This window comes from Anas platyrhynchos, chromosome 1 (genome assembly GCF_047663525.1).
Source record: "Anas platyrhynchos isolate ZD024472 breed Pekin duck chromosome 1, IASCAAS_PekinDuck_T2T, whole genome shotgun sequence".
NCBI classification, from domain to species: Eukaryota; Metazoa; Chordata; class Aves; order Anseriformes; family Anatidae; genus Anas; species Anas platyrhynchos.
The window spans coordinates 188,308,352-188,334,244 of NC_092587.1; the positions used below are offsets into that span (position 1 = coordinate 188,308,352).

The window sequence follows — 25,893 nt, forward strand, 5'->3', positions numbered from 1 at the left end:
ATCAACAGCAGTTCATCAGAATCAGATCAGAATAGTTTTCTAAGTAAGGGTAATTAAGACTTAATCTGACAGTGCCATAATGATAATACTGCTATTTAAATTCAACAATTAGAATCATGGAATTATAGAATCATTTAGGTTGGAAAAGACCTCTAAGACCATCAAGTCCAACCACATTCTTTCCAGAAAGTTTTAAAAATGGCCCACTTTATAGTCTTCTATTAGCTGCAGCTTCATCTAGCTCTAACTTCCTAACTCTGGTTCATCTTGATCCTCACATGCCTGATGGGAGATAGTTCATTAAGTAGATTCAGTTGTGTCTCAAGTATGGTATTATACAGAAGTTGCCCTTCAGAAGGGAGAGAGACCAGTAGCAGCCATCTGGTCTGTACAAGCAAATAATCCTTTGACACAGCCTGTGTGTTCTAGCTTTCAAAAAAGTGAGGCTACAGAGATAGTTTAAGTCACTGCTCCAGTTGGTAACTTGCTGTTTTTTGCAAAAGCCCTGAAGCCACAGAAAGGACTATATTCTTCTACAAAGAACAATAAGAAAACAAAATACTGTTCTGTATGATTACTTTTAATGTAAGATTTTTGTACACCATACCAAATTGTCACTTATCTGCCCATATTACACTGTATTACAAAGTTACCGTAACAGGTACAACAGCATATTTCGTGGCAGTGCACAACAGCTGCCACATACAAGTCCAGCCTGTTATTCAAGATGTCCATTTCTTTGAGACATTCAAGTGGCTCAAGTGATCGCTCATATATCTATGCTCAGGGAACTTAGATGTCAAGGAGCTTTTGAGAGCTTCCCATTTTGCACGTCTCCCTTCTTTGTTATGATTGTACTCTTGTTCCTGTGTCAGGTAAGGTCGACTCAGCCAGTACTCGTTCTCTGCTTCAGTTTCCAACCTTCGGATCATTGCCTGCTTCATTGAAAGGGTGACCACTCTTGGTTGCCTGTATTTTCCAATCCATTGTTTTCCAGGAATTCTCTTCCGGAGCAATACTGTTGTTAAAAACATGGTACCTTGAAATACAAACAACAAACATGAAACGCCCATTACCTTAGGGACAAAAATAAAGTTAACAAGAAAAATGACAAACATACATGTATTTATTACACTGCCTTTTAGCTAGATGTTAAAAAAAAAAAATTACAATTCAGATCCCTGTACATGCAAACAGCCACTACGTACAGTAGACAGTACAATGACAGATATGCTGGAAACAAGATCAGAAAAGGAAAAGTGATTTTTTATTATTATTTAACGGGAGAGTTTATTCAGTTATCCTTAAGGAATACAGGTACTATTAGGATGTTAAATCTTTGATATTTAACGTAATTTCCTCTGTAAATTATTCCTGAAAAACAAACAAACACCACAGCCAAATACTGTTAAAGAAAGGATTAAAGAAAGGATTGACTTCATCCCTTAACGCCACAAGCAGATATCTGCACTGTTAAAATAGCGAATGTCCAGGTCCATCTTCCGGATCTCCCTTTTTATCACGTAATACGTTCGTTATGCCGTACGTTCCTCAGCATTATCACATGGCCTCTCCATAAACTTACTAAGACAATACCCTTGTTTTGGAGCTGGGGAAAACCAACTCTGCAGATAAAGCCAAAGCCCTGCGTTACACCAACCAGCAGAAACACAGCGCGCAAACACCGCTTCAGACCTCACCCCCGGGGTGGGACAGAGGCAGAAAAGCCCAAGCCAAGCCCAGCCGCGACACGCACGCTCCTCGTTAGCCCTGGCTGTGCCCAACCCCGCCGTGTGGTCACCCCGGGCCGCCTGAGGAGAGCCCCGGCCCCGCTCCCCGCTCCCCGCTCACCCCTCGGGCACGGCCCCGGCCCCGGCCGCGGCCCGGCGGCCCCCACAAGATGGCGGCGCTGCGGGGCGCGGCTCGCGAGAGCTGGCGGCGGCCGGGCGGGGCCTGGCGGCGCCAATGGCGCGCGCGGGCGGGGGTTTGAAGGCAGCGGCCGGTAACGGCTGGAACGGGTCAGCGGCCATGGCGCCCCCCGGCTCCTCTCAGCGAAACACGAGCGTGTCCGGGGAGTTCTTCGGCAAGCTGCGCGCCCTGGCGCTCACGCTGGAGAGGGAGGCGAGGCAGCTGGAGCGGGCTCTGCGCCGGGAGGATGAGGATGAGGGTGAGTGCGTGAGGCGGGATGAGAGCGGCGCAGGGCAATGGGGGCTGCGGTCAGTGCCTGGCGCTTCGTCCCCGCCGCTCCCTCAGGGTCCCTCTCTGCCCCTGCTCCCCGTGGGGTCCCTCCCATGGACGCCGTCCTTCCCGAACTGAGCCTGCGGGGGCTGCCCACAGGCTGCAGCTCTTCAGGAACTGCTCCCACACGGCTCCGTCCCACGGGGTCCATCCCCCAGGAGCAAACTGCTCCAGCACGGGTCCCCCACGGGTGGCCGGCAGCTCCCCCCAGACCCCCTGCTCCTGCGTGGGCTCCTCTCCACGGGCTGCAGCTCCGGCCCGGGGCCTGCTCCTGCGGGGGCTCTCCATGGGCCGCAGCCTCCTCCAGGCCACATCCACCTGCTCCAGCAGGGGCTCCTCCACCCATGGGGGGCTGCAGCGTGGAGATCTGCTCCATGGGGGACCCATGGGTGCAGGGGGACAGCAATCACACACACACGGCTGTCTGACGTTGCCCAGGCACTGATGGCTGACCAGCTTCTGCCCGCTAGGGACGCACAGGTGCTCTCGTGCCCCTCAGGGACCCACTCACCCCTCTGCTGACCTCAGTCCCTTACCGGCTGGTCCAGCCCGAGCTTCATCACAGGCACTCACCCCAGGAGCTGCACCATGGACACCCTGGCACTCCCACCTGTGGTCTCACCCAGCTGCTGTTCTCACGCCCATATACGCACACAGCATAGAGAGCCCTCACCCAGCAAAGACATTAGAAAGGAACTTAATAAGAACACAGAATTGACTTTGCAACCAGGGGCAGGGCACAACTAGATGAGAGTACCAACCACCTAACCATTTACAAGCGACAAGCCCTTTTTATCCTCTTACCCGCCTATTTTCCCATTCTTATTCCTCCCCAGATCACCACTCCCTTCTCACTCCTCTCCCCAGCTGTTGTTGTATAGTTGTTTTTTTCCATTCTTAAATCTGCGCTCCCAGGGGCACAAACAACACTGCATATTGGCTTAGCTCTGCCCCCCCCCTTCCCTACCATCATCTCTGAGCACTTTTGTGGGTGTGCAGGTGAGCTTTTATTACACAACATACATAAATCAAATTTGAGTCTGTATGATAAAACAGGAATCACGTTCTTGCTTTTACCCTTTTAATAGCTCAAGACAGGAAAACACATTTTCAGGGCTTGTTCTCTGTCTGAACAAATAGTTCAAGGCTCCAATTAAATTTATCACTCTGCTATGTCTTGTCACACAGCAGGTGTCCTCTTCTGCACTATTTATTTGCGTTAATCTTAATTTCCAGTGAAAGAAGTAATATCAGCTTTTGACTGCTGCCTACTTAAGTGTATACTAAGACCTGTCTGCATATAAATAAGGCAGAAGAAAGCAGCTTTTTGTTTGTCTATTTGTTAGTGGTATCCAGATTATTTTATAATTATTATTTCAAAATCAAGCTCTGTAAGGATGAAAATTTAGCAAAATAATGCTTTGCTCTCCACGGACCTACCTACTGCAGTGATGTCTGCTACAGGTAATTTTTTACAATATTAGCTGCGACTCTAAAATAGAAGCCTGTGCGGTTTCTCTGTGTAATTCAACGTAGTGTGCAAACTGCAGTCTCGTGCAGTGCAAGGTAGTCAGTTATAAACACGGTATGAACTGTTTTATCTTCATTTTCTGTCTCGATTCTTTCTCTAAGATAGGTCTCTAACGTAGATTACATTCTGATGTACAATGTTCTCATGCTAAAAAAATACTAACCCTGCTTTTTTCATTTCAAAACCCTTTTATGTGAACATGTATATCAAAGACTACGAAGAAGAATCTCCAATAAGAGTCTTGCAGGACCTGCACGGAGAAATCAGGACTCTGAAGGTAATGACTTAACTCACTGCCTTCTTGAAAAAACATGGGGAGGTGTCCATAAACTGATGACTCATTTTGATCCTTAAGCCACAATGCAACTCTTATTCAGCAATGACCCTTATTTTTATTCGTTTACCTCTAAGTCCTCATAATGGCTGTGGAAATACAAGGCAGCATCCAAGAATTATGTGTGATTTAGAGCCCAGTTCATGAGTTTGCAGTTGCTGTCATCAGTTGGGTCAGCAGGGGGCAAAGTGAATGGAGAAGCTGTAGCTAGCCACACCAGGGCATAGCTATGGGGGTTCAGGAGCTCCCTTGGGAAGAGGCATACCTGTTTTTGTTCAATGGCTAGCATTTGGAATAAACGAAGTCTTCCCAGGACAGTCTGCACTTCCAGCTGTTCAGTTAAACTTGTGGAGAATGTTCTTCGTTTATTTAATAGAAGTAGAAAAATAGGCTTTAGAAACGGACATGTGTGCAAGTAACTGGGAGGTAAGTTACGCTGTAAACTCTGTTTACCAGCTGTTTTGCCCTACATCCTTTGTGTGTGGAAGTTAATGTCCGAAACTGATTGTTATGTAATTTTACTCCTATTTTTAATGGAGTACAAACACGTTTCTGTTTGATGGGTTACTGGGAAGTAATTGTTATACCGTGAACTGTCACCTTAATTTAATATTTGTATGTTTTTTTACACTTAATGCTCTGTATATTCCTGATGTTTTCTAGCCTAGTTTTTGGGTATAAGAAAGACCTAAACATGTTGCTTATCCTCATCTGAATTGAAGTTCACTAATTGTTCCCAAAATGCTTAATGTGTTAAAAAAAAAAAAAAAAAAAAAAGCGGTGATTTGAAAAATAATATTGTTACATTTCTCCTTTCCTCCTCCACTAAAGGAAGATATTAATGCCAGTCTTGGCAAGAGTCGTTCTGAAAGGCAAGAAATTAATGACTTTATGAAGGCAAGTGAAATATTGATGCAAAGAAATGCAGCAGATCTGGGAATAATAAGAGAGCTGTTCCAGAAATATGGCTACAAACCACGTGTCAAAGTCTCTACAGGTAATATTTTCTGCAATAAAATGTGTGAACACAAATGTAACTTTCTTAAAAGGTTTCTCGTTTCCTAAGGGTATGTTTTTGTTAATTAAGAGGTCAAGTATATCTGTTATTTGCTTTACAATACCCTGAAGGTAAAAGGTTCTGTTGTGATCGGTGCCCAAAGAATAAATTAAACTCCAAAAGCTCAGTCTGCTCTCCTGACCTGCTTTTAAGTTAGCATTTCTCTTCATTAATGGCTATACTGAGAAAATGTGTTAGCAAACATACTCTCATAACCTGGAGAGCTCTGCTGCTTCAGCTTCTCATGCTTGAGAAACTGCTGTAGATGCATCTAAATTAGTTCATATTCATATGTGGTTACTTCATTAGCTTAAATCACCGTAGAGAAAAATCTTAAATTAATGCACTGCGTAGCACAAGTGGGATGAGAGAAGCACATACAGGGTTTAGGTGATACATAATAGTCTATGAAGCAGTAGTAGTTTGATCACTGGATTGAAGATGCTTCATCCAGTCAGAAACTGCATGCACACCTGTGTGAAAAATCCAGCTGTACAAAATGAGTTTAAAATAATAGCACGGTGTGTACCACACACATTCCTTTCCGCATCAAGGACCCAATCAGTCTTCCAGATGCCTTTGGCAAGGTGCACCTGAACCTTCTCCTGAGTGTTATCCAGTAACTACAAAAAACACCATTGTGGTCGTGGACCATATTCACCCAGAGCTAAACTATTAAGCATTTTACAAAGCTACTGCAAAAGGTTCTAATTTTATAGCGGCTTACTTCCCTTTCTCTCTATGCCTTTACTGAGGGCTTCAAATACAGCTACAAGGTTAATTTATTTTAAGACGCATCTTTTAACTAAGTGTATTTGCACATGTAATCCCAGTACACATGCAGAGGTAATACTTCTGCCATATTATTTTAAATATTTTCCCCTGCTTCTTATGGCATGCAGAAACTCACAAATCCTTCGGGGCGTTTCGGGTTATAGAGCTACAGAAACATACAAGTTACAGCTTTGTTTGTTTCTGCAGTGGACTCTTCTTGTTACCTAAAAAAATAATCTTTTGTGAGTTTTTAGTTACTGCTTAGTAACCTTTCTTCTGCGCGTTTTGTCTAAATAATGGCCAAAATCTGTTTTCATTGCCATTTGTTGTACGTTTTTTAATGAATGTCTGCTCTTGCAATAAATAATAAATAAGTAATATAAATAGCATGAAGCAAAACCAAATTAATGTATTCAAGATTAATACTTTGTGTCTGTTCCATGCAGAGATAAATTCTATTAAAAATATGTTTGTGTAAGAAGCTTTTAGTTTCATTTACTCCTAGAAATAGTATTTAACAATAGATAATTCAATAAGTGTGTGACCTGTGTTTATAAATATAGCTTAGCCTGACTTGATATCTGTTTTACCTTCAGGTTTCAGTGTTTTAAAATGAAAGAAGGAACCTTTTTTTATTTTTTTTTAAAGGCTATTAGAGGAGGGGTGAGGATTCCTAACTTACTTCATAAATTCCTAAAAGAGAAATTTCTGACATAATTTTATTTTATTATTTTAAAGGTTTGTTTTTGTTTTCTGTTTTTTCTCCAACAGAGGAGCAGGAAGAGGAAGTTAACAGTGATTCAAAGGTGTCTGCCCAGAATAAATCTGATGAAGAAAAAGCAAATGATGTACCTCACCTTCCTACTTGTACTGAGAACCCACCGGTGCCCAGAGACCCACTGCGTAACCCCCAACTTTCAGATTTTGGTCTTTCACAATATGCTTTCTCTAGGCCTTGGAGTGCAGTAAATGGGCAGCAAGCAGCAAATTCACATCAAGAAAATTCAAAAATCAAGACTCCACTAAAAACACATACCCCCTGTATTTTGCCCAAAACACCAAAATGTATGCTCAAAATGGATGACTACGAGTGTTTAACACCAAAACTTGAACACTTTGGCATTAGTGAACATACCATGTGTATGAATGAAGATTATACAATGGCACTTATTCGTAAAACTGCTGAGACAACCAAGAAGTAAGTAAATTATTTAAAGTTCGGGTTGTTTCTCTATTGAATTTTCTATAGTTTCTTCTTGCTGAAACCAGGACATTGCTGTACTATCTTCTTGTTGCTATCGCCCATCTTTTCTTCTGCAGACAGGTGATTTATTTGTTATCTACCAGCTGGTTATTCCTGTGTCCCTGTCTAGCTCTCTACATGTATTTTTATGTACCCTTTGCATGTCAGATACTGATATGAAACACATCTCAGGTATACTCCTTCCCTTGACTGCAGCACAGTAATGTCTCTTATACAATCTGTTTACAAGGGGAAAATACGATGTATAACTATGATATTTTACATTACTTAACCTAGGATTTGTATTTGAGTGATGCGTTGCCTGAAGTAGACATTACGTTACCAATTTAAACTTTTAAAAATCTTTAGGAATATAGCACTGGAAGACGTTTCTGAAGCATTTGGTTAAATGCCTCACTGTAGAAACACACTGTACTATCTCATTAGTTCTTCAAATAATATTCTGTAAATAGCTTCAGCTTATTGCACAACTTAAGATTTTTTTGGTTTCTTTAACTTCAGAATTGTTTTACTAATTTTTCTATTTAATGGGAACTGTTTTAAATGTGATCTTCAGCTTTAATTATGGCCACAGTTTCCAAACAGGTACATCCGCAAATGTACAGTCCCTGTCTGTGTCTTAGAGTGAAATGATTACAAAGTCCACTGGAGATTTGATTTTTTTTTTTTTTTTTTTTTTGGTGGTGGTGGTATCGTTTATATCACTGTCAGTCTTCCATACCCCTAATGATAAATATCAAAATTCAGTAGAGAATTAGATACAGGATGGTTGGTGCTCGTTGCATCGTCATCGTCATTAATGGCCAAAACAGACAGGTGAGCAATAATTGGGACTAAAGTTAAAGCTGCACATGGACTCAGAATCTATAAGTCATTAGAATTAAAATGTGTTTAGCCAGTGTTTGTTTATTTTGCAATGTTGTTAGTGTTAGCATGCAATTTGATTAGTAAGATTGAAATAATCTAACTGCTTCTTATCTTCAAAAGGCATTTGTCTCGCCCCTTGGTGAGCAGGTTCAGCATGTTAAATGGGTAGAACGTTAAGGCAAAAGAAACTGAAGATAACTTTTCTGGGTAACGGGTATAATCTTTTTAAACTAGTCTGATGCTCTGGGAACAAACACTACTTCAAGCGGAAGTAGCTTTATACATGTGGTTTCCAGAAATCAATAATTCGGCCTTTCTTGGAGACAGCCCTGCGCTATCACATCCCTTACTTGTGCCAGCCAGGTCTCACACCTAGCTGAAATCTGCCTAGCAGCTGTGCATTGTGTGGAAACCATTTTAAAAATTCATCCCAAAGTTCTTTTATATATATATATACACACAACTCTGTACATAAAATCATAATTTATTAATACGTATAAATTTATATATTGAATAGAACTCAGTTCCCCAGCTGTTTATTTTTTTTCCAGATTTCCAGTTCTGAAACAGGTAAAACAACAACATATTCTACATGGAGCTACTACAAAGCTGAAACGAAAAGTAACTAGAAAAGAAAAAAGTGGAAAGTGTCTGAACAAAAATGTTTACAATGAAGAAGAGCTATTATAAAAATAAAAACTAAAAGCCAGATGGTTTAAGGTATCTGTAATATTACCAAGGAAAAACTGACTTGAAATAGTACATTTTTTTCCGTTTTTATAAGAAAAAAAATCTCAAAACTTGAGGCTTGTTCATCTAGTTAAAATATGCTGCCTCAAATGTGTTTTCATAGTCATAGGCTTTTTGTGGAGGAGCTCCAAATCTGGTTCTCATAATTAAGATAGTACTAGAGAAAATGTGAAAGATTGCTTAAATGCTAAAAGAAGCATGCATGAAAAATATTTTAAACATTTAAAATACTCTCTCTTAGCTATCTACACATTTTTTCCACTAGAATGTCTTGGATCTTAAAAAGGTTTTCAAAACTTGTTTCCGGTTTTGTGGAATTGATATTGAATGTTTTTGCCCTCAGAAGTCAGTCAGTGAATAACATAAGTAACCTAACTCAAACTTTAAGAACAAGTTAAAAATCCTGTAGTATGCCGAATACCATTAGTAGGTTTAGAGTCAGGAACCACTAGCAAGAGTAAAATAACTTTAGTGTCATGAGAAAGTTGCAGTTTAATAGCCAACAAAATTGCTTAGTCTGTAAATTGTGTTTCTTCTATGAGTTGCGTGTTGGTGTTACTACAACTGAAAGATTGCACTGAAACATATCTGTGTTCTTAATTTGCCCGTTTGTGGCTCAGAAACTTACAATACCACGTTACACTTCTTGAAATGCACAGACCCAAAATACCAATGGAATCTAGTTGCTATGAGATTTTTTTGCATGGGCTTTCATTGACAAGGTTCTCTTGTTATTTAGAATTTGCAGGCAACAGGCAATTCAAAATGAAATAGGCTCTCCTCCTCACACATTTGATTCTGATCTGGGAAAACATATTCTTTTTAATACCTTGGATTAAAATCTCAGTATGTTTAATAGCGTGGTTGGACTGAACATGCATTCGCATGCTAGAAATTACAGCAGTAGAATCGGAGATAGTAAAGTATTTCAGGAGAAAAAATGTAGACTCTTGTTGATGAACAAATACTAGACTGACTGGGTTGACACTATTCATTTCATGGTGATTTCTTCATGTTGAGAGCTAACTGAGGTTTTTGCTTGCCAGCTTACTTAAAAAAGATGATCATGCAGTGAATGTACCAGAAACAACATCCAAGGAAATCATGGTTACACCTGGGCCAAAAGCAGAAACAACAGATGAGAATGGTAAGTTAAAAATAAGTAAATGTACATATACATTTTTCTCAGAATGCATACGTTAACGTGGTCATTTTTTAAACTATGATTCTTGTTAAATATAGTCAGTTCAGGCCTGGTAATTATTTGCATATTAATGTCCACAAAATGTAACATTGGTGGCTTCTATGGGAAATCTGTTCAGTGTAAATCATTGCTCATTCTTCTACTGTTATCCATCTAGAATTATTCAGAGGCATCCATCATTTTGTAAGTTATCTTTATTAGCAATGGAAATACTTTTTCCAAGAATATTGCATCTGTTTCAAGCCAGGAAATTAAAAGAATAAGAAAGAAACTGCTTTAAAAGCAGTTTGGCTAACCAAACAGTTACTTTGACCTTTCAAGAGTAGCACTAAACTTTTTTTTGAGAGGAAATGTAATATACTCTCTCGAAAATGTACAAAGGTCTTGGAACAAACATACAGGCTACTGAGTACATGAAAAACTAAAGTGATAGTGATTTAAGTTGGGCTTTTTCAGTTACATTCAGTAGCAGGACTGGACTTTTTTTGTACGTTTGTATTTGCTGCTGTTAGAGCTCTGCAGCTTGGGTGTTTCTTCATACCAGAAGTGTTATCAACTAAAATGATACAGGTGTTCTGGAGTATGCAAATAAATCCATATAAAGCTAATAGATTTGGGAAACTGAGGCACTGCAACTGGCAATGTATATGTATATTTATCAATTCATTTATTTAATTTTCCCTAATTTCAGGAGCTGACTGTATGACTTCTCCTTTGGTACCTGTGTTCTGTACTCCTGGTTTGAAAATCCCTTCCAGGACAGATAGTACAGTGTTACCCAAGTCACAAGAGATAAACAAACTGCTTCTTCCTAAACATACAGAAACGCCACCACCTCCAGATTTTGAAACAAGATGGCTCAAGGTAGAAACTATGGTAGTAAATAACAATTACATACTTTGATATACTTGTACCATAAACCATTTTTCAAATGTCAATCTGTGATTCTTTTCTTGTGCTATTTTTCCTTATGTCTCTGTAGAAGATCTTTCTAATGGTAATTTTATAAGAACATTTATTAATAACCCACCCCTTAATAAGTTAACTGAAGGCATCTAATACCTCTTTTGCAACAGGTAAAGCCAGGGGAAAAAGTTGGGTCAGTGACAGAAAGTGATGCAAAAGAAAACCAAACCATAGAAGATAGCATTCCTCCTACTGTGAGCTCCGATGAGTATCTTAAGCGTTTGGGAGACCCTTCTCCTCCTAAAATAAAACAGTACGACCATTTGCTCAGTACTCCTCCACCTCCAGAAATAACAAGGATACCAGATGATGTTCTACAGGTCAGCTAATATATATTTCTCTGAATAGCTTTAATATCAAAACAGTAGTATTAAAAGAGTTTAATTCTATCAAGTATTGTTCCTCAAAAAGAAAGGATTATCTGCTGCTTATTGAAAATGTCTGGACTGTAATCCTGTTTTGAGTTCCTAAATAATTATTTTAATTCCCTTTTAATGTTTGCTGTAGATTCTGTCAAAGTATAATCATAAAGTAGTAGACTCTTCTAAAGACAAGAAAATGGAGACTAAGGCAGGAGGCACTACAAGATTTGAAAGTGATTCCACTGATTACTGCAACAAAGAGAACAGGTATGATCAAATTTTACAGATTTGATTTGGAAGAGCTAGGAAGATGCTTTAGCACATTTAGAGATTCATGCAGTTGCTTTTGCTCTTCAGCTACCAAAATAGCTCTGGTTGATGTGACTAAATATCTAGTCTTTGGCATGGTATCTGTCTGCCTTTTGTGTAAAGAACAAATACTATAATTGCGTGTTTGAGTCATCAGAAGCTTTAAAAAATGAAGGAAAACAAATGAAGTTACTTTTACTGGTTTTAACTGTAGGTAAATGTTGCTTTTTGATAATCAAAGCCTCTGAGTGTTTTGTGCTTTCTTCTGAGTAAATTTAGGCAATAAAGCTAAAGAATGAAGAAAATTTATATGAAGTGACGTAACTGATTATGTGGTCCTTTTGGCATAAGGCAGTAGGCACCTCAGCACCATACAGCTGTTTGCTCACCCCTCCCCCCAGTCCCAGTGGGATGGGGGAAAGAACTGGGGAGTGTGAGAACTCAGGGGCTGAGATGAAGACAGTTTAATGTGGGGGGAGGAATGCACAATGCAGTTGCTCACCACCAGTCTCCAAACTTTAAAAAAAAAAAAAAAATCCAAAACACAGCACCGCACCAGCTACTAGGAAGAAAATTAGCCCTATCCCAGCCAAAACCAGGACAGGCAAATAGCAAATACCAATTTCTTTGAAATGCAAAGCCACCTTATGAATAATATGTGAGATGAAATTAGTCTACAATAAACATCAACCAATCTTTGAACAATGGAATAATAGGTTTTAAAAATTGATTGAAATAGAAGTTTTGACAACTTGATCAAGTGTAGATGTTCCTCATCTGTTATACTTGTTGCTTATCTGTTAAACTTGGGGTTACTATGGATTATTTGGGCAAGAGGTACAAGGAAATTATATGAAGTAAAATAATAATCACAACAATTCAGATGAGATGAAGAAAAGTAGTTTTCTTAATATACTTGGAGTTGGAATCCATTTGATTAATCTGATAGAGTAAAAGGTCTCGTTTTAGCTGGCCTCTTCTTTTGTCAGGCAAGTTTTCAATGTTTGTGTCTTCTGCTAATTCAGAATATGATTGAGATGATAATAGGTTCATGAACTCATCTGGATATATTTGCAGAGCCTGTCCTGTTGCTTTCAAGCCAAACGTTTGAAATCAAGCTGAAGACCATATTTCACTTTCATGGACCTTATCACTGAATCACAGAAAACTCAAAAAGCAAAAAGAAATACCGGGAGTAAAGACCCACAAAAGAAAAGTGTTTTGTTTTCCTGGAGAACACTTGATGTGGATTAATTCAAACTAATGATTTTATGCATAATGTTTTATTAAAATTAGTGACAAAATAGATCTTATTTTATATTTTTTAATATTGCTTCAAAGAGGACTAAGGTTGTGTATTATGTAATACCTCAGTTGTTTCATGTGATTCTTGTGTTTGCTGTGTACATGTGTGTGTATATACATCTGCAGTAGGTTGTAGAGAAATGTAACTAAGTTGCAATAAAAGGAAAGTCCATTACGCTGCCCAGGAAGTAGGCATCTCTCAATGCGCTAGTGACACTGCGTATCTCTTCAAGGCTGAGTTTGAAGAGGATTGAAGAATACTCTGACAGTATTTGGCATCTTCAACAGAATTCACTTATGTGAAGAGCAACTCCTGCTTTACTGTTTTAAAGCATTCAGCCAGGTACTCCTTCATCAGGCTGTCTGATGGACAGGCATTTCTAGCGCTTCTCTTTCAATTACAGCTTTCTTACATAGACATCATATTAAGTACTAGGCATCTGTTTTCCTTTTGGCAGTCTGATAGCTACAGCTCTAAAAGATGACTGTCTTGAATACGAATAACTTGAAAATATATTGTGCAATTGCTACTCGTTAGAGATCTGCTCTGTCTTTAACTGCCTGAAAGATTTGTTGGCAGGCATGTGAATGATTGCTTTCCTCTCCCATGCACCACTGCCACACGTGTTCTGTAAGCGGTGCTGTCATTTCCAATCGTGCGAACATATCCCTGCATAGCTGACCAAGCTGAACTTCTCAGAGCTGTTTGACACCTTTTGGTAGTCACAGCAGTTGAGATGCAGGTTGTTTTGGTTTGTTTGTTTTTCCACCAGAGATCTTACTCTTGTCCAAAAGAAATCCCAACTATGTATTCCTGCTTGGAGCCAGTTTGCTGTTACCAGTGTCGGCTAATCCTCTGTGACTTGAGTACTGCATTTACCAGCTTTATGTGGTCTTCCTGTTGGTCTTACTGTTATTTTAGTGTGCTTTCCTGAATTTTCTGAACGCAGATGGATGTTCTTTGAAATCCTCAATGTGCACGCATCTGGAGATGCCTGAAAGTATTTTCCTGGTTGCTTAGAGGGACTCACTGCTTGGAGGGACCTGGCTAAAACCTAGTAAATGTAAGAGAATTTTTTGTGTTACCCCCAGACGCTTTCTGGGATGAATGTGCATCAAATTAGCTGGAGAAGCTGATTTTCTACCAATTCTGGCCTGAGCACGGTTTTATTTCCTAGCTTTTGTTTAGAAGTATATATTTTATGTCACTCTTTGAAGTTGACCAATACTTTGAATTCTGAACAAATCTTCTGTCGCAGTTGCTTTGTGTCTGCTTGGAAAACTACTCATCTGCTGCTTAAAAAAACTCTTATTCATTCTACCCAAGTCTTTCAGAGAATGAAGACCAGATCTCCTTCCAGCGTCTTCACAGACTAAAACCACTTAATGGGCTGTGTGCTAGTAATGGAATTTCATGGTCCTAAAAGGGTGCAAAATATTCTGTTCCAGAACAAGAATCCTTCCACCAGACGGATTCACCAGCACTAAGCAGCGGGGGGTTTCAGAGCCTGCCTTCACCCTGCACTTAATGGCTATTTGATGAATGTTACTTTCTTGCCCTGAAGCAATCCAGATACCCTGAAAGACTCAGTTTAACATCAAATGGAGCAAAAAGCTTGACTACCTAGGACCTTGATGGATTTCTTTTTCCTTTCAACTAATAGAACTTCTAATATGGCTTGTAAGTGTCCCCTAATTGTGAAAACGGCATAGTTCTGTTAACATGTTGAGATAGAAGATCTCTTCAGGATGACACTGAAATCTTAAAATCTTACGGTCTTCTCATAAAATATCCCAAGATGGAAGAAATCTACAATGGTCATCCACACATGACACAAAAATCAGACCCTATGTCTGAGAGCGTTGTCCAAGCACTTGAACTCCAGCAGGCTTAGTGCTGTGACCACTGCCCTGGGCAGCCTGTCCCAGTGCCCGAGCACCCTCTGGGTGCAGAACCTTTCCCTAACCCCCAGCCTGACCCTCCCCTGTCCCAGCTCCATGCCGTTCCCTCGGGTCCTGTCGCTGTCCCCAGAGAGCAGAGCTCAGCGCCTGCCCCTCCACTCCCCTCGTGAGGGAGCTGCAGGCCGCCATGAGGCTTCCCCTCAGCCTGCTCTGCTTGGGGCTGAGCAAACCCAGGGACCTCAGCTGCTCCTCATGTATCTTCCCCTCTGGACCCTTCACCATCTTTGTTGCCCTTAAGCTATTAGGACACGATGCTGGCATGAGATAATGATTTGGGATCTACAAATGAAGTTTTACAAGTTCATTTTGTATTTGTTTTTGGTTTATTTTGCTTACAAAATTACTCTTAATAGAAGTAGAGCTATTGTTTGTACTAACGGCCTCGTGTAAGGAGAAATATTGCTCTGAGGTGGATATAATCAGAGCAGCAAAAACTAGTTTTAGTTTGTCATGCGTGGGTTTCATTCGGTAAGACCTAAGCAGTAGCTTGAGTACTGAGCATAGGGGAGGCACAAGTGGAAACAAGCAGCATGGGAAACTGATCCCTGTTCAAAATCAATGGGGAAAGGTGGTGGTGGAAAGTTTCGGCTAGTTCAATTCATGGCTGTGTGATAAACCACACGCTCAAATACTTGAACAACCATGGATGTGGGCTAGAGGAGGTGAAGGCTCTCCTTAAGCCGGAGTTGCTGCTGGAGCAGGCTTGTTCCACTGCCCATGGAAGTAAAATGACAGGTAAGAGTGGGAATCATACAAAAGAACTTAAAAGTTGTGTGTTGTTTTGTTGTAGGGTGAATGCAATAATAGTACTGGCCTGTCAGGAAGTGCAGTTTGGATAAACAGCAGCTAATTAAGCAGCAAATGCCTTTATCTGTAAGGGTCACCTGAAAACAGGCAAAGTTGTCTCAGAGCATGTTCTGTGCTGTTTCTAATCCTAACTGGGGGCTGCTTCCCCTAGCAGACACTTTTCTACTTTTCTTGCACAGAATTTAGAGGCTGTGCGGTTTTACAGTGGATTGTTTTCACCTGCTGAGCCACCGAAAGCTAATTAATTTTATTTTCTAGTTTGTCTTCATTATGGAAATCAGTAATCTCAGGCTCGACTTCTGCCTGGTTGCTAGATCAGATGCGAGGGACGGGTGAGAACGGGATCCCGTCCTCTAGCAGTAGCCTGCAGTCAGAACAGATTGAGCAGAGCACAAAATTGCACTTCAATAGTTGGGACATCTGGGAAGCAACCAAAAAAACATGGCCTTTGGTTTGCCTTCATTTGCGACAGTTCTTAATCTTTTTGCGTTTGTTTTAGGATATAAAACGTGTCAGCTAACAGAGCATTCGCTCTCTAATCCTATTTGTTGTCAGAGGAGTGTCTCAAATTGTTCTGCCTTGGAAGCCCCTAAAAGTGGTAAATGCTCTCTTTTCTTTGAAATATTTTGCCTGAGGTTAAATACAAATATAGATCTCACAAGGAAACGAAGCTTCCCAGATGGCTGTCAAGCAGACAAATGACAAGCAAGGCTTTTACTGCCTCCTGCTGTGCTTTTATTGGTGTTTTTATAAATCACTGCAGCAATCACTAGAGCCCAGGCATCTTGGGTTATTTAAGGCATCATGGATGCTTTAGATTTTCCTGAAGATGTGAAATTTATTTTGTTCTCTGTTCTAGAAAGCCAGTTGTTACTCAGCTGTTCCAGTACTCACAGTGGTTGCATGTGTCCCATCGACATCTGTAACTGATATCGGAGCTGCCCTGGATTTTGGGAGTCCCGTTCACAGTCCCACGCCTTGTTTCTCCATGGGACAGTAATACAGAGACTGCGTTGTGTATAAGGAGCAGAGACAGCATCCAGTGGCTGCACTATGGAATTGCATGCATGCTGTTCCACAGAAATACAACTTTCTACTAAAAATATATCAGTTGATACCAGCTATTTCTCAATCAACCAGAAGGTAAAACTTCTTGCTATTCCTATGGTAATACCCTCTTTTACAAAGGGGCAGCTGACATAATAGCTGGGAACTGACCAGGCCTGTGCACTGCTTTGGCCTTGTCTTGTCTAATTCACGTCAAAAGGTTTTAAAAAAAAAAAATAACACAAATATGGGAAAAGGGTCCATGGAAGAACATGCCCTGTACGTGGGCATTTTTCCTGGGGAGAGATCAAGCAAAGGATGGTCGCATTGCAGAGCACCTGGCAGGAAGGTGTTCGGATGCCTTCATGATGCATTCCTGGTTAAAGCCCTGCAGTTCTACTCCCTGCTGATTGCTCATGCACTTGTTGGAAACAAATGTAAGGCCTTGCTGCACAGTCCTGCCTTTGCTCTCTCCCAGTCACAGGCTCCCGTGCCCTTGGTTGCATCACTGCAGTTGCTGCTGTGGCTGCCTGGGAAGGCTTTCCTGCTTGCCCAGCTGCCAGCCCTAATTGCTGTTTTGCAAGGTTAAATTACTCCTGGGCTCTGCACAGACCCGAATCTCTGCTCACCTGCAAAGACACTGACTGGTGCTGGGGCAGAAGGGAAAGGGCCAGGTGGAGGGCGAGCACAGATGTCCTATCTCACCAGCAGTTTAAGCAGCTTGTGAAACCACATCCTTGCATTTAGGCATCGAGCTGCCTTGGCTGTCTGACAGCTGTTTTGGTAAGGTTTCCTGTGGCCACTGCTCCATGACAAGTTCTAGGGCAGCTGAATCAGCTCCTCCTCTTCACCCCAGCACCCATCACTCCTCCTCCTGAGCCCACTTGCAGATAATACTTCTTTTTTATTATTATTATTTCCTGCTGTGTCACAGCTGAGCCTGCTTTTGAGCAGAGCTGTAAAGCAGAACTTAAGCCTTCTGAACTGAGAGGAGAGCTTGGTGATGGAGTCAGGAACACCTCTGATGCAACAGAATTTACCGACGAAGCAAGTGTGGTTTGTCCTCACCTCTTAAATAAGGAGAGACTTAACCCAGACGCCAGCTCCATCAGCAAAAACACAGCCAGCCTCTCCCAAAACCTCTACATAAACACTTTTATGAGGGTCAAGGCCATCACAAAGGCACACACCACCCCTGGGGTGGGAGCAGGACCCCGTAACAGAGGGGCAGCGGAATGAGAAGGGGGCTGTGCAAACAGAGCCCTTAGCCTAAGGGCTGAGAGGAATACCAGAGAGGGATTGGACTTTTTTCCCATTATGTTAAACCAAAGCCTGACAAGCAACAGCATCAGCAATTGTTACACAAGTTGTAACAAGGTAATGGTGAGGGGTTTGGTGTTTAAATAAAAAAGCATTTGTTGCGGCACACCTTCTTTTTTATTAAGTTTTTAAAAAGCATTGGTTTAGATGGATGAAATGAGAGGGAAAAAGTGGTTCTAAGAACCAAGTTTGCTTGGGGAAGCAGAGCAAAGTCATTAGGAAAAACAAACCTGGAGCAGCAGGAGAGGTGTGCCAAAGGAGTACAGAAACATGAAGCCACATCTGCAGGAGCAGAGCAGCCGAGTTAGCTGAATGCAAAAAGGATAAATTAGGGGAACAGGTTCCTGGGTTTTCTAGCTGGAGCCATTTCATCCTGCTGCCCCCTGACACGGGATGGGGTTCTTCCACTTGCGCTGCTACAAAAATAAAACAAGAGGTTGTGTGCTGGTGAAAGCACAGCTGTGAAACGAGACGCTGTGTCTGTCAGTGCTGTGAGCATTGACAGAGACAAAGGGAAACCCCACTTCACTCAGCGGCCTTGCTGAGGGACAGAAACTCCTCATGAAATCTCGGAGTACAAAGCAAGTCCTGCTGACTGACAGCTCTGGGTGTAGTGTTTGCTGCAGCACGCCGCTTCCTGAGCAGATGGCATTGCTCACTGTTGTCGAGTTCTGAGACCGTGTTTTAATTTCTCCAAACTGCTGCTTTGTACATAATTTGTTCTTTTCAGCGACTGACTTCCCTCCTCAGCATTTCCAGGAGTTTTGAAAGAGACCCGGGAGCTGCTTACTGCTGCAATCGGCAGGTGACAACTTTCACTCACCCTTCCACCTCTTTCAGCATCTGGATGGTTGCATCCCAATGTCTGGCTTCAAAACAGCTGCTGTTGGACTTAGTTGAGTAGCAGATTTTTTAATTTTTTTAAAACCCATGCACTGCACTGATTTCTCAGGTGTGTTTCTTAAAAGAAAGGTACAGAAGTTGAACTCCCTTCACTCCTGCACGACATCTGTGTGAGCTGTTGAAAGGCAAATCTCACCCCTGACAGGTGTTTGGCCAGAGGCACTCAGGGAGGAGGTCAGCTGTGGCTCATCCCTGTGTGGAAGTCATGTGAAGGTGAACTCCAAACTGAAGCACGCAAGCTGAGGGGTTTGCTACTGAAGGCAGTTTTGTGTGTTCATTTCCTTGTGATTTTGCTTCATGGGCTGCTGAACATAAAGCTGAGAGGTTGTTCCCATTTCCCCCTGAGGTGTGCGCAGACCTGCTGCGGGCTGGGAGCCTCGCTGGGTCATGCCTCCTGCCCCAGCTGCCCCTCAGAGCAGCTCCAAGTCACAGACGCCTGAATATTGACTACATTTAATTTCTGCCAATTACCCCTAAGGACATTAAAAGCCCAAGCCAGTACGCAAGGAGGAGGAAATACTTGTATTCCTGTAACTGCAGGCCCTTCTCTGCCTGTGGTAGGAGGCTGTTCAATGCCCTAATTCCACACTGCTTACCCCTAGCAGCATTTATATGATTTTCTTAATCTAGCTTTAAAAATAAAAGGGGGTGGGGAGCACGACATCCCTGCACACAGCTTCTGCTTCTGCCCCTGGGCTGCTCGGGGCCGGCCAGCAGAGGAAGGCAGCCCCGGGCAGCCGCAGAAGCGAGGCGCCTTCGTGTCTCACCATCTCCCCCTGCAGTGATAGAAGGAAACAGGCAAGCGCTGGAAAGCCTCAGCTGCGCTCTCTACCCCGGCGCTGACTTGCGGGGTCACCCTTTCCCTTTCTCCTGTGCCTCACAACCCGACAGTCCTGCAGGGCAGCCGGGAAGCCCCGAGCCCCCCCTTCCCCTCCGCTGAGCTGCTGGGCGCCCACCACCAGCCTCCAGCTTCTCCAGGGGGTTTTGAAGTTTCAGGACACCCTTGAACCATACCTCATTAGCACCTGGCTTTGTCCTGACACCCAGGGATTACAGCAGCTTGAGAAATCAACACTCAGTACAAGACAAAATTACTTGCAGAAAATCATTTGCAAGCAGCAAGATTTACCCAATTCAAGCCAAAATAGATCTAATGGGCTTTATCGCTTAGATTTGGGTAATCAAGGGAAAGAGGAAACAGTATTCACCTTCCCAAAACTTATGAAGCCAAACCTGAACTTTGTCCTCCTGGTCAGTGTGTATTTTCATAACCAAATATATTTTTACTATGAAACAGTTTTGCATACAACTTAAGCCAACCTCTGCCTGGCAACGCTGGATTTCTTCTGGCCAGGTCTCTGCAGACATTCACATCTTCTGACACGGGTCTCCAAAGCAGGATGCACCAAGACAAACCACATGGGTAAAGGAAGTATTTTTCGCATCGTTAGAGGTAAAATTCAAAGTTTTATAATGCACATATTAGTGAAGTAGTGAAGATGTATACAAGTTAGATTGGGGGGGGGGGGGGGGAAATAAATGTTCAAAAAAAATTGTTAATGATAACGTGCCATGAAGGAAGTTTGGATCTGTTGCGGTATAACAAGTGAGACGTTCCAAGACAGCTTCACATTTCCCATTTCTGGAGACAGACCCAGCTATTTCAGAACACAAGGCTGATGTGCAAGTGCGCTGATCCAAATCTGCCTCTGGTAAGGTCAGCAGCTCTGCAGTGTGCCAGGATATCTGTGTCACTGAGACCACTCCTTGGACTCATCCTCCAGGGCCTGTCCTCAGAACAAGGTGGAGCAGCCCCAGGAAGCCACAATGGTCCACCCTGTTTCTACTCTCTACCCTGCAGCCCTACACAGCTCACCTTTGATCTTCCCCAGACAACACACCTACAGCCGCAGCAAGAGGAACACTGAGTCTGCCTGCTTACAGCCACATCCCCCATGCTCATCCTCCAAAATTCAGGTACCAGTGCTTTAAGGAATCTGCTGTAAAAAGCCGGCCATTCCTATAAAACAAGCCCCAAAGTTACCAGATAGGGACCATGACCTCTCTTTCACCAATTTCAACTTCTGCTTAAAAGCCAACTTCTGAATTGCTCTGCAGAAACCCACTTAAATAAAAAATCACTCTCCAATTCAAAAGATTAATAACATCGATCTTTATTCCATACAAGACAGAACTACAGAACACCTGCAATCTTCCTGGTCGCATTTTATGGAGATCTTGAAACTCTGGACACACCGACTTACTTTGCAAACTAACAGTCAGGGAAAGAGTGATGGCACCTCTAAAGAATAAGCGTTACTTCTAAGCAAACTAAAAGTTAAGGTTTAAAATTTAACTTTTACTCCTGATGCTTAGCTTTGCCTTCAAGTGTTCTTGCTTAGCAACAACAGCAATAAAAAAAAAAAAAGGCCTGCTTTAGAACAGCAAGTAGGAATAAGCACAAAAGGAAATCGTACAAAGAAGCAACAGCTTAGTATGGTCTCATGCGGCTCGACGGAGGTGGTGCGCGGTTGGGAGGGGTAATTGCTATGTCCAAGTAGTCTCCGATCTGGAATTTCTGAGACTGCAACGTCATGGAGTCATCTGTGCCCTTCCTGCCCGACATGGTGCTGCCGATCTCCTTCACCCTGCAGGCAGGAGATAAAGGCGGGTTAGTCACAGCCCCATCTCTCTGCATGTACGATACAGGTAGACACCTGTAACAAGATCACTCCTAAAACTCACATACTCTGAGATACGTGTTCCATTATCACCAGAAACAAAGCCTCATCTCACACAGTTATGTCCATATTCTGACTGCTAATAATGCAATCAAAGTCCTCAAGCAAATAAGCTCATTGTTTTGGGAACACAAACTACAACAGCCACCAATGCAAAATTTAGAGTTTGCAGTGGTGATCACATAGTCTGTTATCAAGAACTTTGGAAATTTGGTTTGTGGGCACCGGACTTTGTTAACGAAAAATAATTAATTGCTCTGGCGCTTCCGGTCTTCTATGAGTCTGGAGAAGAAACGCCGTTTACCTATATCCAGGCCGCTTGAGATCTGTAAAAACAATTGCAAAATTGAAGTGCGTGCCCTTCTTCCGTGCCTCCGGGTAGACCTCCTTCACTAAGCTGGTCAGCTCCTTCAGGGTTGCATCCATCCTGGGTTAAACAAACAAACCCAAGTGGTTAATGTTCTCAAAGCAACAACAACAGAAGCAGCTTTCCAAAACCCACTTAAGATGGAACCAATATATTGTCATTATTTAAACAAACATCTCCTGGCCTTTGCATGCTTTCTGCTGATATCTGAAGAGTTTTACATACTCAAGTTACACAGGGAGCCACCTACTCCACAACTACGTGCATTCCCGACAACGTATTTTCCATCTGGCAATCAAGCAAGAAGAAATCGCTCTGGTCAGGGACAGCACCCAGCAGAATCCACCAGCTACGGGGCACTGGAGGCAGCACGCTCCCGCGCATTAAGGATGTGGACAAAGGTTCAGCAGATGTGGGTCCAGACAGAGTTTATCTTTTAACTTACGGTGGTACGACACAAACATCTTCACCTCTATGTGTGCTTCAATATCTGCTTCTCCAGGTCTCTCAGACAAGTTACAATTTAAACAGTGACTTTTTTTAAAATGCATTAATGCACTTCCACAACAAACAGTGCGTCTTCTCATCTAAGCTGGTTCTCCATTCCTGCCCTAACACACAGCACCACAGCACCCTTCCTTCTCCCCACCCTTCAACCAAAACAGAAGTTAGAACCCCAAGAACAAAAGGACCCAATCATCACAACCAAAGCAGCACTAATCACACTCCTCCAAGCTTTATGCAACCAAGGAGCAGGCTGTTGACAGACAATGCCCGTTCTGACTCCTGCAGATGGCAACCAGCTCAGACATCATCAATAGCCTGGGCTGAGTCCATAAACCCCATTAAGCAGTAAGTTAGTAGCGTGTGCTTTGTTAGCCACGAAAAAAATGGATTTATTCAACTGTACAATGATAAGAAAGTCAGAACTCTAGCAGCAACCTTTAAGGAAAAACAAGGTTTAAAAAGTAGCATAATTCACTTTCAGAGCGATTCTAATAGTTCGCTTTCAGAACAGTTTGAAATGCTATGAGTGAAAACTGAAGTGTCATCAACAAAGACCGCAGGGGTGTTCTGAAGTGTGTCTGAAAGCAATAAGAAGCGGCTGTTACAGCACTGCTACCTGGCCATGCGAAAAGAAATGCTCTGCTTTAATTCGGAGCCTCAAGAGGCTCCAAATCGTTTTGTTTAATTTTGTTTGTTTAATTCGAAGCCTCAAAAGGCTCCAAATTAAGGCAATAAGAGTTCATGGAGCAGCTCTAGCCCTCTATAACAACGGATGCTAGTGCAAAACAAGGCTGTTAGGGTGAAATTAATTAAAACAGAAGAGAACCCCGAAGAAATACCAACACGGCAGCCTGTGCCGAGACCCGGCCACCACTCAGCACTCACCAGGTGTAGATCTGCAGCTCGCTGGAGGGCACATTGCCGCGGGAGAACTCGTCCATGCGGTGGTGCCGCCCGTTGTTGGTGGTGAAGACGCGGAGCAGCAGCGGGCACGTCTGGGGGGGGGGACAGGAGGCGGTTTCAGGCCCCAACGCCAACAACACCACCCCCAAAAACCGCCCCGCCCCGCCTCCCCGACACCCCCGCAAAGCTCCCCCGGGACCCCGCGGAGCCAGGGGGCAGCGGCACGGAGCCGGCCCGGCACCTTCTCGCGGTCGATCGGCTTCTCCGGCTCCTTCTTGATCTCCTCCTGCGTGACGCGAGACTCCACCGCCATCTTGTCGCTGCCCCGCGCCCTGCGCCGATCTCGCGAGAGGAGAGGAAGGGGGGGGCGGGGGGAGGGAAGAAATGGCGGGGGAGTAGGGCAGGGGAGGGAAGGGAAGGGAAGGGAAGGGGCAGCTTTGGGCCCCTCAGCACAAGAAGGACATGGAGGCCCTGGAGCGTGCCCAGAGCAGGGCTACGGAGCTGGTGAAGGGCCTGGAGCACAAGGCCTGTGAGGAGCGGCTGAGGGAGCTGGGGGGGTTTGGCCTGGGGAAGAGGAGGCTCAGGGGAGGCCTCATTGCTCTCTGCAACTGCCTGAAAGGAAGCTGTGGGGAGCTGGGGGTCGGCCTCTGCTCACAGGTAACCAGTGACAGGACCAGAGGGAACGGCCTCAAGCTGTGCCAGGGGAGGTTCAGGTTGGCAATGAGGAGACATTTCTGCTCAGAAAGAGCAGTCAGGCACTGGGACGGGTTGCCCAGGGAGGTGGTGGAGTCACCGTCCCTGGGGGCGTTCAAGGAGAGGTTGGACGTGGTGCTTGGGGACATGGTTTGGTGGTGACATTGGTGGTAGGGGATGGTTGGACCAGGTGACCTTGGAGGTCTTGTCCAACCTTAATGGTTCTGTGATTCTACAGGTTTGACTGGAGTTGGGGTGGGCTGCCTCAGGCTTCTCTCCCTGTGCTGCTAGGTGTCACAGACCCGAAATCATTGCCTGTGTCTTCTCCTGCTTAGAAAAGCTTTTAATAAAGCAATGCTGATGCTTCTTGGAAAAAGGCACTTCCTTCTACATGGAGAAAGACTTAAACAGGAGTCTAATGTAGATAAATAACATAATCCACCACTGTAGCTACTAACAGGTTCAAATAAATTAGAAAGGGGTAAATTGTGTTTTGAGTTTAGCCTCCCTTAATATCATGTGTTGGAAGAACCAGACCTGTAGGCTTTCCGTTTATGGTCTTCTGTCTCCAAGAATAGAATCTTGTATTAGATTAAATTAGAGTCTGCTGATTTGTGTTACACTATAAGGAGATGAGAGAGGTGTGCTTCTGATCTGATAAATTAAATAAATAAATAAATAAAGTTGTCATTTATGTCAGAGTGGTGGGGTGCTTTCATTTGTTTTCAGAGAACTTATGCTTACATCATTTCCTCAAATGCTGTGAATTTATTTCTTGTTTCAAAAGTAAAACAACATTACATTCTTCTGTAAAATGATGGGAACGTGTATGTGTTCGTAGGTGTGAAACAAGTATCGGAGGCTCAGAAGTGCTGAGGTCAGATGGGAGCTCCAGAGGAGACCACAAACTCCTGCTTGGAGTTGAATATCTCCGAGGGTATGAATATCTCCAAGCACAGAAACTCCACAGCCTCTCTGGGCAGCCTTGTGCCAGTGATTGACCACCCTCCCAGTATAAATATTTAATTAAAGAAATAAATAAATTGATAAAGTGTTACAAATATTGAAATACCTATGCTGTAAGTGTTACAGTTTGATTTTACATTTCCAAACACTGTAGATACATGTTTTCAATGTATTATTTATTAAATATATATATATATAGGGTAGGAAAAATATATGTATATATGTATTCACCCATTCACAGCCTTCTGCATCCCTTGTAAAGAAGAAAAATGGTTGCAAGTCCAAACTCAAAAAAAAAAAAAAGTCTTGCAGTTCACCTTTAATAAAACAAACAGCAATTTGTTTAAAACGTTGATTTATGGCACACCTTATACAAGATAAGAGAACCAACAACCTGTTGGAGTTCACCCTCGGCTCTTATTAACTTTCTTTTGTGGTAGCCTGGATAGTATTGTACAGTTTTTAACCTGTATTAAGTTATAGCATGTCATTATTTTATTATCAAAGGGAATGACTCAGCCTTGCCACCATTTGCAGGATTTGATTTCCCAGGCAACAATACAGTTTATTACACTGCTAAAATTAATTATATCTGCCCTGTTAATATATGCTTTGGGCTCAATATGTGCACCACCATTTTCAAAACAAAGGAATTTATGTCTGGGATCAGGTATCATAAAAGAACAGCTGTAACAAATAAAGCACATTTCTACGTA

The 25,893-nt window shown here is 42.7% G+C and overlaps 3 protein-coding genes and 1 long non-coding RNA gene across 11 annotated transcripts; 2 read left to right on the top strand and 2 right to left on the bottom strand.

The window, feature by feature from the left end:
* Positions 1–559: 559 nt before the first annotated feature.
* LOC119712989 (large ribosomal subunit protein mL63) lies at positions 560–2,915 on the bottom strand. Of its 4 annotated transcripts, none has more exons than XM_072032687.1 (2): positions 2,775–2,915; positions 560–1,039 (listed from the first exon to the last, which is right to left on the bottom strand). In XM_072032687.1, the coding sequence occupies exon 2, from the start codon at positions 1,032–1,034 to the stop codon at positions 723–725; it is 312 nt and encodes a 103-aa protein (XP_071888788.1). In that variant the 5' UTR covers positions 1,035–1,039; positions 2,775–2,915; the 3' UTR covers positions 560–722. The 4 variants fall into 4 exon arrangements, with proteins under 4 accessions (XP_071888788.1, XP_038031250.2, XP_038031259.2 ...); XM_038175322.2 differs by lacking the exon at positions 2,775–2,915 and adding an exon at positions 1,852–1,983; XM_038175331.2 differs by lacking the exon at positions 2,775–2,915 and adding an exon at positions 1,701–1,845.
* LOC113840727 (spindle and kinetochore-associated protein 3-like) lies at positions 1,966–21,608 on the top strand. 4 transcript variants are annotated; one of them, XR_011806484.1, is made up of 10 exons: positions 1,966–2,167; positions 3,982–4,046; positions 4,935–5,100; positions 6,706–7,132; positions 9,862–9,962; positions 10,711–10,883; positions 11,096–11,305; positions 11,493–11,614; positions 16,590–16,873; positions 17,256–21,608. XR_011806484.1 is itself a non-coding variant. In XM_038178937.2 (9 exons), exons 1-9 carry the CDS (start codon positions 1,966–1,968, stop codon positions 16,654–16,656), a joined length of 1,533 nt encoding a protein of 510 aa, XP_038034865.2. In that variant the 3' UTR covers positions 16,657–21,608. The 4 variants fall into 4 exon arrangements, 2 of the variants coding, with proteins under 2 accessions (XP_038034865.2, XP_071888780.1); XR_011806485.1 differs by having other exon boundaries at positions 17,712–21,608; XM_038178937.2 differs by having other exon boundaries at positions 16,590–21,608.
* LOC119716050 (histone deacetylase complex subunit SAP18) lies at positions 21,150–23,923 on the bottom strand. The gene is made up of 4 exons (XM_038175342.2): positions 23,760–23,923; positions 23,501–23,610; positions 22,046–22,168; positions 21,150–21,648 (listed from the first exon to the last, which is right to left on the bottom strand). The coding sequence occupies exons 1-4, from the start codon at positions 23,829–23,831 to the stop codon at positions 21,492–21,494; spliced, it is 462 nt and encodes a 153-aa protein (XP_038031270.1). The 5' UTR covers positions 23,832–23,923; the 3' UTR covers positions 21,150–21,491.
* LOC119716052 (uncharacterized) lies at positions 23,907–25,893 on the top strand. Of its 2 annotated transcripts, none has more exons than XR_005263689.2 (2): positions 23,907–24,047; positions 25,053–25,893. It is a non-coding gene; the product is annotated as an uncharacterized lncRNA (long non-coding RNA). The 2 variants fall into 2 exon arrangements; XR_011806493.1 differs by having other exon boundaries at positions 24,039–24,175.